The sequence below is a fragment of the Hemiscyllium ocellatum genome, chromosome 11 (assembly GCF_020745735.1).
Source record: "Hemiscyllium ocellatum isolate sHemOce1 chromosome 11, sHemOce1.pat.X.cur, whole genome shotgun sequence".
NCBI classification, from domain to species: Eukaryota; Metazoa; Chordata; class Chondrichthyes; order Orectolobiformes; family Hemiscylliidae; genus Hemiscyllium; species Hemiscyllium ocellatum.
Genome location: NC_083411.1, coordinates 18,627,424 through 18,639,902, shown reverse-complemented (window position 1 = coordinate 18,639,902; position 12,479 = coordinate 18,627,424). Strand labels below are relative to the sequence as shown.

The 12,479-nt window shown below is 42.3% G+C and overlaps 1 protein-coding gene across 2 annotated transcripts in view; it reads right to left on the bottom strand.

The window, feature by feature from the left end:
- The window catches only part of LOC132820375 (oligophrenin-1-like), a 210,197-nt gene that overhangs the window by 27,891 nt on the left and 169,827 nt on the right, over positions 1 to 12,479 (bottom strand). For both annotated transcript variants that reach the window (XM_060832441.1, XM_060832442.1), the window contains exons 21-22: positions 9,207 to 9,369; positions 5,630 to 5,680 (exon numbers count right to left, since the gene is read on the bottom strand). In XM_060832441.1, the coding sequence (XP_060688424.1) occupies positions 5,630 to 5,680; positions 9,207 to 9,369 (214 nt within the window). The remainder of the gene's footprint in view (positions 1 to 5,629; positions 5,681 to 9,206; positions 9,370 to 12,479) is intronic.

Below are 12,479 nucleotides of genomic sequence, written 5' to 3'. Positions count from 1 at the left end.
CTGGCATTAGCTGGCAGTATACCCACTAGAGGCAGCCAGAGAAACACAGGCCATAACTGAGTAAGAGGTGCTGAGGTGGAGTGCGACAGAGGGAGGAGTTTTAGCACAGGCAGGGGGCATTTTTCTCTATGATTCCACCTCATCCCTTTCCTGATGCTCGGTCCCTCGATCAAGCAGAGACTACCTGACAAGGGCTCACTCCTCCTCCAACACCAGAAGCCTGCATACAACTGCGACAGGGTGTGTGTTTTGGGTTTCTATTGCACAGTTGCCATCCCTCCTCTACTCAGCGGCAGTGGGAATGAGAGGACTTCAACTGGCAGTCAGATGATAGGCCGTCAATGAGGCTTCTCATTCCTATCAGAGACAGGAAGGAGAACAGACTCCTGTCTGCCAACTTCCAACCTAAATTAATTCACATTAAATTTTGCCCTCAGTGTGTGCTCTATCTCATTACATTCTTGGTACAAATATGGACATTATACCAACTGCCTGCGAGGTGAAAGTGACTGACCTTGTCATCAGGCCAGTATTTGACAGACTGTGACACCAAGCTGCCTTAGCAACATTAACTCTTTCAATCCCAATGGCTTCAATGTCATACCTAGCACAAAGAGGGTTGCAATTAACAGAGTTCAATTATCTTAGCCTCAGGGCAACACCCCCAGTTTTTCGTGAGTATCCTACATGCCACCATCTTCAGCTGCTTCACTGATCCCTCCAACACCAGGCCAGAGTGGGACTGTTCACTGATGATTGCATAATGTTCAGCACCATTGGCAACTCCTCAGATACCAAAGCAGTCCAAGTCCAAATTCAGCAAATCCTAGACAACATTTAGGCTTGAGCTGATAAGCATGAAGCTCAGAAAATGATCTTTCCTAAGACAAGAGTATCTAACCATCTCCCCTTGACACTTAACGTCAGTACCATATGAATCTCTGACTCTCAATGTCTTGTGATTACCAGAAACTGAGCTGCACCAGCCAACTAAATGCTAAACCAGAAGAGCAGATCAAAGGCTGGGAATTCTGTGGCCACAATGTCACCTTCTGAATCCCCCAAGCCTATCACCTTAGAGGCACATGTCAGGCAAGAGATGGGACAGACTCCCTCTGCTTGTATGTCTTTATTCATTCACGGGATGAGGGCATCTCAGGGCAGGCCAGCATTTATTACCTATCCCTAAATGCCCAGAGGGCAGTTAAAAGTCACCCACACTGCTGTTGGTCTGGCATCCCGTAAGCCAGACCAGGTAAGGACATTAGTGAGCCAGATGGGTTTCCCAGACAATCACCAAGTTTCATTGTCATCATTAGACTCTAAATTCCAGACATTTATTCGATTCAAATTCCACCATCTGCCACAGTGGGATTCAAACCCACATTCCCAGAACATTACCTGGGTGTCTGGATTTATACGCTATTGATTATACCACTAGGCCATCACCTCCCATACTATAACTCAAGCTTGAAGAATATACACCATTCACGTTAACCAACCTGAGGAACATAAGAAACAGGAGGAGTAGGCCATTTAGCCCATCGAGCCTGCTCCGCCATTCAATAAGATCGTGGCTGATCTTTACACGGACTCAGCTCCACTTACTTGACTGTTCACCATAACCATCAATTCCTTTACTATTCAAAAATCTATCTTTGCCTTAAAAAATATTCAGTGAGGTGGCCTCAACTGCTTCACTGGGCAGGGAATTCCACAGATTCCCTTTGGGTGAAGAAGTTCCTCCTCAACTCAGTCCTAAATCTGCTCCCCCTTATTTTGAGGTTATGCCCCCGGTTATAGTTTCACCAACTACTTCTACCTTATCTATGCCCGCCATAATTTTATGTTTCTCTAAGAACTCCCCTCACTCTTCTAAATTCAAGTACAATCTCAGTCTACTCAATCTTTCCTCTTCTCAATTCTGAAATCAACCTAATGTACTTCCTCCTCACCCCCTCCAGTGTCAGTACATCCTTTCTCAAGTAAAAAGACCAAATTTTACAGAGTATTCCAGGTGTAGACTCATCAGTAGGCCTATACAGCTGCAGCATAACCTTCCTATCTTTTAAATTCCATCCCTCTAGCAATGAAGGACAATTTTCTATTTGCCTTAATTCCTGGTGCACCTGCAAACCATCCTGTGATTCAGACACAAGGACACCCAGGTCCCTCTGCACAGCAGCATGCAGCAATTTTTCACTGTTTAAATAATGGTCCATTTTGCTGTTATTCCTACCAAAATGGATGACCTCACATTTACCAACATCGTACTCCACCTACCAGACCCTTGCCCACTCATTTAACCTACCTATAACCTTCTGTAGGCTTTCAGTATCCTCTGCACACTTTGCTCTACCACTCATTTTAGTGTCATCTGTGAACCTTGACACACTGCACTTGGTCCCCAAATCTAAATCATCGATGTAAATTATAAACAATTGCAGTCCCAATACTGATCCCTGAGGCATACCAATAGCCACTGACCACCAACCAGAAAAACATCCAATGTATTCCCACTCTTTGGTTAACTAATAGAAAGCAATCTTCCATCCATACTGATACATTACCCATAACACCATGCATCTTTATCTTGTGCAGCAACCTTCTGTGTGGTACCTTTAACCCAGTCAACTGGTGACCCATTAACCTGGTCAAGCCCCTTCAGAATCTTTTATAATAATTGAATGAGATCATGTCTCATTCACCTAAACTCCACAGTATCAGCCTGATTTACACACTTTCTCAGAGGACAACCTCCTAGGAACTGATCTAGTGAACCTCTGCTGCTGCACTGCCAAAGGAAGTATATTCTTAAACATGGATGGAGTACTCCAGGTGTGTCACCATCAAAACACCCTACAATTATAATATGAATATTTAATTCCAATATCCTTACTACAAAGGCCAAGAAGTTTCACAAGTGAAACTTCTACAAGTGTACCCAAGTCTCTTGAATATAAGCATTTCAAAGTTTCACACTGAACTCTCATCCCATCAATCCCTGTGGATTGAAAACCCAATTCCCAAACGTGAAAAAGATGGGTACACATTCCAACACTTCAAATTGCATTTATAATATATAAACTGCAAAATGTAAATCTTTTAATACTATACGTAGCCTTTCAATGGGAAAGGCTGCATTCATTGATCACCTCCCCGTATTTATCCCGCCTTATTTCATGCCATCATACAAATATAGGAGGCTAATCAATTCTTTGAGCCCTCAGATTTCTGAAAGAGTTTGAATTATTCTGACTCTCTCCTCTTTCACAAAGCCCTGCAGGATTTTTGCTTTGAGTATTTAATTTATTTTTCAATTTCTATTTGATCTGCTTCCATCACTCCCTCAGGCAATGTATTCCAGATCATAAAACTCATGCTTAAAAAGTAATATTTCCCTCTCGATTTTGTTTAGCCAATTGTCATAAACATGTTTCCTCTGGTTAGAATTGCCTATGCACTCTGAATTGGACTGTTCGAATTCTAAACACACTGTCAATGTGAAAATAAAAAAATAATTTTTAACAAAACCATGATGAGTGACATAGCAGTCAATACGTCATAGGATAGAATGGTGCTGGGCACACACAGCAGGTCAGACAGCATCCGGAGAGCAGGAAAATCAATGTTTCAGGCAAAATCCCTTCATCAGAAGCCTCGGATGCTGCCTGATCTACTGTGCTTTTCTAGCACCACTCTAATCTTGACTCTAATCTCCAGCATCTGCAGTACCCACTTCTGCCTAACATGTCATAGGTGGCAATCTTGCCTCTGATTCAGGGGACTCAGGGTTCAAGTCCCACTCCAGGGCATCAGCACAAGAATCCAGGCTGACACTCCATCGCTTCACTCTGTGATTGAGCTTTCCTTTGGAGGAGGGGTGAAGTCTGGGCCTTGTCTGACCCCTCAGTTGGATGCATGCAGTCTCATGGCAGTGAAGAGCAGCAGCGTTATGGTCAATATTCATCATGCAATCAACATCACAAGAACAAATTCTCTGATTGTTATCACATTGCTGGTTGTGGACCCTGCTGAGAGCAAATTGGATGCTGTTTTTCCAACATCACTGCAGTTTGGAAAGTGCTTCAACGGCTATAAAGCAATTGGAATCATTTGGTGGCTGTGGAAGGCATGTCTTTTCTTTTCCTCCCTGTACTGGGCACACGTTATTTATTTCCCACCCCCCCCCCTCCCAATTCCTTACTTACCTCCCCCAAGTGCAGCTCCATGAGGCTTGTGTTGACACACCAGAGATGCAGCCACTACAGACATTTGACATACAGCAGACAACCATCTTCATTTATTCCTGCAAGGCTCAATGTGAAAGGCATATGCTCTGGCTAGGATTGTTCGTTTATGTTGTGGTGCTCAAAACAGTCAAAAGTCCACACCGTCCTTTGCAGCAATAACTCTGTAGATTATAATCCAATCCTTTGTTTAGGTTTTATACACTTACCAAAGCTTTCTCCAATGGGGTTTTCTTCCCCACTTGAAGGGGAAACTGAGAGTATTAAATGTACATTATACCTGTGCATGTTTTACTCAAAGAATTGTCCAATGAAAGTAATTCCCAAAACAATTCTGCACCTGCAGAAATCTCAGTGCCCAATGAAAACAGCAAACTCAACTTCGATTTCACAGCTTTGGAACTTTCCCCTAGCATTAAACGTGATGCCAGGTTTTTCAAATGCCCCTTTTGTTACTATGCAACGAAAAAAAATAGAAATTGCTGAAAAAGCTCAGCAAGTCTGGCAGCATCAGTGGAGAGAAATCAGAGCCAATGTTTTGGGTCCATTGACCCTTCCTCAGGAACTACAAATGCACTGGCAGTCAATGCAGATGGCTGTCAGCACCTATCCTACCAAATTACAACTGTAAATGCACTCTCACTGTGAAGTGAGATGCTGCCAATACTCCCATTTCAAAAAGAGGGAGTTCCTGAAGGGCTCACCTGATCAGTCCCCACACCTCCAGCAAGAGGATCAGGAGGGTAATCTTGCTTTAGCGTGTACTGAGGTTTCAGAGTGTCTTCTAGAAGAGGTACATTGACTGAAATTCTGATGAAATTCATTGTGGTTTTTGTTTAACAAAGTACTACACATCCTGAATCGTGTATACATATTTCAAATTTAGCAGGAACCAACCAGCCTCTTATAAAGATCTCTGTGGACTGCAACCACAAGACAGTGGAAGCAAGATCAATAACTTGGCAGCACAGTTAGTCTTCCTTCCACTTTCTGACCAGGCAATACCAAAACACCTTTCATTGGAAATCCAGGCATGGTGGAAACAGGAAATTTCCTAAACTTGATGCAAGCATTTAAAATGAAAGCGTGCAAACCCAATGGCCAACGTTTTACGCCGAGATATATTAAATAGAAAATCTGATTCTGTCAGAACCTCAGCTCAAGTCGCTCTGAGCGTTGTTCGGAAATTCTACCATTTAAATATTCTTGGTAAAACTCATTCCTCCTTAGGGCATTAATGAATTACATTTTAAAAATTTCCTGCAGGTTATTAAGAAGAAAACTCTTTTGAGAACCAAAGAGTTTTTCACCGGGTTTTTTAATAAAAGGGCATACCCATGGCTCATGGAAAGACATCAATAGTAATTATTGTCTCTTACCCGCCTGTTTTCCTAGCAGCATTTTCGAAAAACTTGGCTCTGGAAGCAACCCTATAAATTAAAACAGCACAGTCTATGAATTCCCTTGCAAAAGGTGAGCTATCATAAATCCAACAGGAAAGTTTATAACTCGGTGTTCCAGTGACTGTCTGCTAGAACTGCACTCTAGCTCGTGAGGTTGTTAATAGCTATAAAGTTATTTCTTTTGGTGGTGTAAGTGAAATGGATGTCTTCTTTAGCATGCAAATCAAAAAAAAGGTTTACCCGTCGAAACAGCTCAAGAAATAATCACGTTCATTAAAAAGCACAGAATTTTGTCATAGTTGTCACAATTCTGGAGAAGAGGTTTATAGACGTTACTATGAGTTGGCATCATGTTGCCTGCCCAGGAGCCAGGGTTGTTGCTTACCCAGAAACTGCTAGTAAAGGCAGTGTGTGGGCCAAAGAAAAAGAGCAGTCTGCAATTTCTTTCAAAGAAATGGTTTTAATTTTGTTGACCCATTTAGACTGAAATTCAAAACCCAAAAGCAAAAAAAAATTACAAGATCAACACAACGTGCTCAAGGATAATTTAATTCCAGATGTTAAATGGCAAGCACAATCAAAAGGCACCAAATGCGAGTTACCTGCCCTAAGCAAAAAGAAGCAGAGGCAGACCAGAGTGTGTACAGGTCACAACATAAGGGAAGGGAAGGGAAGCTACAATCAGCCCCACATTTCTCTTGCACATTAAGCTAATGCATGCAGAGGTGGATACCACTTGTGAAAGGGTCCAGCGTGGATGCCATAGCCATTTTTTATTATATAGCAATTCAGCTCATTCAGGATAGACACCAGCCCAAACATACCCTAACACCAATCACCAGTTTCAGAAGAGAGAGAAGGTGGAGGCAGGAGAGGTGGTGAGATGAGAAGAAAGGGAAAAAAAAAGGATTTGGTGAAGTAGTGAGTTGATTGACACTGACCTTTCACTTGGGTATCAGAGTTCCAATTCAGCTCAAATATATTTGATGAAAATCTGTTAATTAGGGAACTATATGAAATGAATTGGAATGAATTTCAGTCCACATTCTATTGTGTTAAATAGTACTTTCATGTTGTGCGTGACACAGTGAAGGACCACACGCCAACTACATTGAGAAATGATAAACCTCATTGAGAGAAATACAAGAAATGCTTAAATCAGCATCCGTGGAAGCTTATTTCTTCACATCTGGTGTTCATATAAACCCAGAACATCCATTTGGTTGTGACAGCTATGAATAAATTAAATTAACAACGGTTCTTAAGCTTCATCACTGCTAGATTCAAGCCAATAGATGGATGGCAATTAAACAGTAAAAAAAAGGTCTTTCATTACACCATTTGATTCATTAAAAGTGTAAGACTAAGATGAAAATGGCACAAAATAAGACTCAGCCCTATTTAGGTTTTAATTGCAATCAGCAGGAGAATCTACAGCAACATCACTTCAGGATGAGGCCAATGTTGATTTGGGATATTATCTTGGCATCTCCTAAAGGCCAGCAGCAGAATGGCAGAAACAGAAGTTGAAGTCCACGTAGACTTGAAAGAAAGTGAACAATTTGCATCAAAATTCCATTCCAGTCACAAAAAAACATAAAAACTGGCCAAAGATGTAATCAAAGTTACACAGATTCAGAAGACTGTTGGCAAAACTGATGCAAATGGATTGCCTGAGGTTACATCCACCAACCTAGCATGGACAGACTAGCAGAGTGTTGTTGGAAGTTTTAAACTTGTAACTGGTACAGATTCTGACTATTGCCAGTTCAATCTGCTTATTAAAACGATGGCACTCACCCAACCTTTTCTGAATGCACAGCTTTAACCAAAACTAAACTTCGACACGGGAGAAATATCTTTACATTCAACTGTCAATGTTGAAAACTGTATTTGTACTAAACCTGAGATCGAGCATGACAAATAATTTTCTACGAAAAGTATAAATAACCAATGTTCAGACAAGAATCAGCACAGTACTTTCATGCCAAGTTCACGCTGCAAATGTTAAAACTGCAACTTTCTGTAAAATGAGGTCTTAGTTTAATTTAGGAATACTTTCAATGCAACTCATTGGCAAATGGACCCGTATTCAAAGGAATTAGATTGTAAACAGTTCTGTGATATTAGTTAACTATTTTTCTTTATAAAACTATTTTCTGTTTAAGTCTTTCTGTGCCACATTTTGTGGTTTAAAGAGAAGGTGGCTTGGGGGGGGGGGGTTGAAACCAATGCACAATCACATGCATCTCATGATATTTCTCTATCTTTTATGTACCTTTTTTTCTGAAAAAAAAAGAGACAAGGAAATCTCCTATGTGAACAGCAAAGGGCCATTTTGGCCTCTGACCCTCTTCTACCATTCAACAAACTGACGGTCGACTTGCAATTCAACTGTAAATGCACAGAATTTCACAAGCACAGTGGAAAATAGATGCCAAATCTGAAGAGTTTATCAATTATTTCCCTCACTACTGCCAACTCTCAGAAACCAGGAGGTCCCTCAATGTGGATTAATTTGCTTCATTTTGCCTTGTTTCCCAATGTTTGCTTTTCTCATTTCCTGGATTCTGAAGTGAATTTGTCCTCAGAATACATTTGTTGGAGTTAATTTAAAAATCATGGGAGCCTTTCTTTGGCAGAAAGGTCTTTAAGATAACAATTGGTGATTTGGTGTTAAAGAAATAAAGAGATAGGAAAAGGAGATTTAATTCCACAAAAGTGATAAGAAACTCCAGAATTGTGAGAAATGGATCAATGTAATTACTATTCGCTTGGTATACTAAGGCATAATAAAAAGCTTATTCAATACCTCAGCCAGTAGGACTGGATGAGATGCTGAACTGTGGGGAGTTATGGCCCCCAGCCATCCAGAGTTAGCAATCAATCAGGAGCCCACCCACAGAAGGACTGGTTATCCAGCAACCAATTCATGTTTGGCAGCTGCTTCTCGCTTTAGGTGAGACCCCCTGAGTCGGGGGGGAGAGAGAGAGAGACACAGAGAGAGAGACAGAGAGAGAGAGGCAGGAGAGAGAGAGATGGAGGGGAGAGAGGGGGGGGGGAGAGAGGGGGGGGGAGAGAGAGAGAGAGAGAGAGAGAGACAGGAGAGAGAGAGAGAGAGAGAGAGAGAGGCAGGAGAGAGAGAGAGAGGCAGGAGAGAAAGAGAGAGGGGCAGAGAGAGAGAGAGAGAGAGAGAAAGAGAGAGAGAGAGAGAGAGAGAGAGAGGCAGGAGAGAAAGAGAGAGGGGCAGGAGAGAGAGAGAGAGAGAGAGAGGGGGGGGCAGGAGAGAGAGAGAGAGAGGCAGGAGAGAGAGAGAGGCAGGAGAGAGAGAGAGAGGCAGGAGAGAGAGACGGGGGAGAGAGGGAGACAGAGAGACAGAAAGGACGGATGGACTAGGGATTCACTGGGACTGTGAGTCTTTATGACAAAAAGCAAGGGTGTTTGCTTGTGAAGCTAAACTCCATTGCAAGCCATTGACAAGATAATGTTAGACGATTGGCAAGGGTAGGCAAAGAGGAGAAACAAAAGCACAATTTAAATAAGGATGTTTTACACAGAAGATGAAGTATCTTCCGTGCTAGTGGACTGCTCTGCTTTCAGCAGTGGAGCAACTTTATCTCGACACGGAGGATCTGGTGGTCTCATGGGAGGTCGCTGCAGGCCAGAGGAAGTTTTCTCCTGGTGAGCTCGCTGTACATTAACGTTACTATAATCACCTGAGAAAGAAGAAAAGTAAAAAGTTATTGCACACTGACAAATGACATCGAACCACTGTGCAATTACTGCTGACATGATCAGAGAAACATGTTCTGGGAAACAGGATGAAAGTAAGAACTGCAGATGCTGGAGATCAGAGTCGAGATGGTGCTGGAAAAGCGCAGCAGGTCAGACAGCATCTGAGGAGCAGGAGAACATAAAGCTACAGATGTTCTCTTGGAATCACCTTCTGTCCACACTTAAATCTGTTTTCTTAAGCCATTACCCCATCTGCACAATTACAGTTAACCCAGGGAAAGAATTGCTAAGCCACATTCTCAGCAGTTACGGTTTAGTTAATTATGAAGCTTTGTTAAGTAGATGGTTAATGTGTCCCTTTCCAAATACAAATTTACTACCATTTAGAATGGTTTCTAGGAGATACCATTGTCCCACATCAACTCTGCTGTCTCAGCCAAGTTTCCAAGCAAGGTTATAGTTGATGATCAATAGGTTACATGACCAGTGTGGGTACTGCGTCTCATCAGATTGATAAACATTTACTTTCTAATACAGGTTACTGCTCACTGTATTCCTTCATAGCTCCCCTATCACCGCCAAATCAAGTTTAGCTTAATCAAAGCAATGATTAACTCTCAGATTCTTCTGACTTCTTCAACTGACTCAATTCGAGGATGACGTCCACTCATGACTTTCTTCTGATGGTCTTCACGGGAGTGAACAGCTCATGCCCAGCTGCCGGATCTTGAAGTTGACGGGGCAGAATGTTCCACGAGGTAATGGGATCTGCAGTGCAAGATTTGCTTCCTTTTCTTCTCTGAGCATGCTGACTCATTTTGAAGGAGCTTGGACTCCAAACGCAAAGCTCTTTGACAAAAAAGTTGCCACAAGTTGAACAATTGGGTCTTCCTAGTTCTCAATGTTGCACCTCAGAAAAAAACAGATCTGTATGCTTTATAATTCCTGATCTATAATGGTTATAACTGCTTTCAACAACAAGATGGAAATATCATACATACTTTAATGCCTGTCTGCTTTCCCTGGTGTAGGTTTTGTTTAAAAGAGGTATATTTTAAGGAAAGCGTTCTTTTAAAACTTTTCAGTAACATTAAAAACAAATTTCAAGATATCATAGTGGCAAGCACCCATTGTCATGTAGCTTTGGACTTGTACTTAAGACTGAGAGGTGCTGCATTTTGGGAAAGCAAATCTTAGCAGGACTTATACACTTAATGTTAAGGTCCTAGGGGGTGTTGCTGAACAAAGAGACCTCAGAGTACACGTTCATAGCTCCTTGAAAGTGGAGTCGCAGGTCGATAGGATAGTGAAGGCGGCATTTGGTATACCTTCCTTTATTGGTCAGAATATTGAGTACAGGAGTTGGGAGGTCATGTTGCGGCTGTACAGGACATCAGTTAGCCCACTATTGGAATGTTACATGCAATTCTGGTCTCCTTCCTATTGGAAAGATGTTGTGAAACTTGAAATGGTTCAGAAAAGATTTATAAGGATATTGCCAGGGTTGAAGGATTTGAGCTATATGGAGAGGCTGAACAGGCTGGGGCTGTTTTCCCTGGAGCGTCGGAGGCTGAGGGGTGACTTTATAGAGGTTTACAAAATTATGAGGGGCATGGATCGGGTAAATAGACAAAGTCTTTTCCCTGGGGTCGGGGAGGCAAAACGGGCATAGGTATAGAGTGAGAGGGGAAAGATATAAAAAAAGACCTACGGGCAATGTTTTCATGCAGAGGGTGGAATGAGCTGCCTGGGGAAGTGGTGGAGGCTGGTAAATTGCAACATTTAAGAGGCAGTAGGATGGGTATATGAATAGGAAGGGTTTGGAGGGATATGGTCTGGGTGCTGGCAGGTGGGAGTAGATTGGGTTGAGATATCAACTCTATAATTGTTCAGGGTACAATACCTCCTGGAATTCCATGAACAGTTAGGAGCAAGTTCTGTAAGTATCAGATGGGCCTGGATGAAGCTGCAGAAATTAGATTAGATTAGATTAGATTAGATTAATTTACATAGTGTGGAAACAGGCCCTTCAGCCCAACAAGTCCAAACTGACCCACTGAAACACAACCCACCCAGGCCCATTCCCCTACATTTACCCCTTCACCTAACACTATGGGCAATTTAGCATGGCCAATTCCCCTAACCTGCACATTTTTGGACCGTGGGGGGAAACCAGAGCAGACGCTGGGAGAATGCGCAAGCTGCACACAGTCAGTCGCCTGAGGTGGGAATTGAACCTGGGGTCTCTGACGCTGCGAGGCAGCAGTGTTAAACACCGTGCCTCCATGCCGTCCACATATGGAGCTGCAACTAAGCATACAGGTAATGTGACAGTCTGAAATTGGTTGTGAAATTAACTGAGTGACTAATGGCTAGGGAGTCCATACCCACAGACCACAGTCTAAGGAAATGAAATAGCCATTCAGGACTGAGATGAGGAGCAATTTGGTGAGTGAGTGAGTGGTGAGCGAGTGAGTGGTGAGCCTGTGAATTCTCTGCCATGGAAAATGGTTGAGGTCAAAATGTTGAATATTTTCAAGAAGGAAGTAGATAAACATCTGAGGGCTAAACAGATCAATGCATATGAAGTGAAAATAGGAACAGAGTACCGAGTAGGATGATCACCCATGATCATATTGAATGCCAGAGCAGGTTCAAAAAGATCATATGGCCGACTCCTGTTACTACTGTCTACATTTCTAAGAGTGTTACTATCACAGAAATGCATTTGCAGCCTAATCCAAAGGCTTGACAGAAATGTGACTTGAAGAGGGTGTCTGTGACCATAGCGATTGTACGATGTGTACCAGCTGTTGTGCCAGCTGCTATTCAAATGGCTAAGCAACAAACCCAACCTGCTCAACACAAGGTTTGCCCCTACATTTTTAATAATGCCTTGTTACTGGAATCCCATCTTTTGCATCTTCTCTGGGCTCATTTGATGAATTACTGGCAAACCTCTCAGGTCATGACTTGAGCACAAAGAGGTTTTGCGCTTAATTTATTTTGTGCTTTTGGGTCTTGGATCTGAAATGGGAACTAGAAATCCTAAGCTGGCAAATCTTAAAACTAATTTGTTTGAACCAAATGC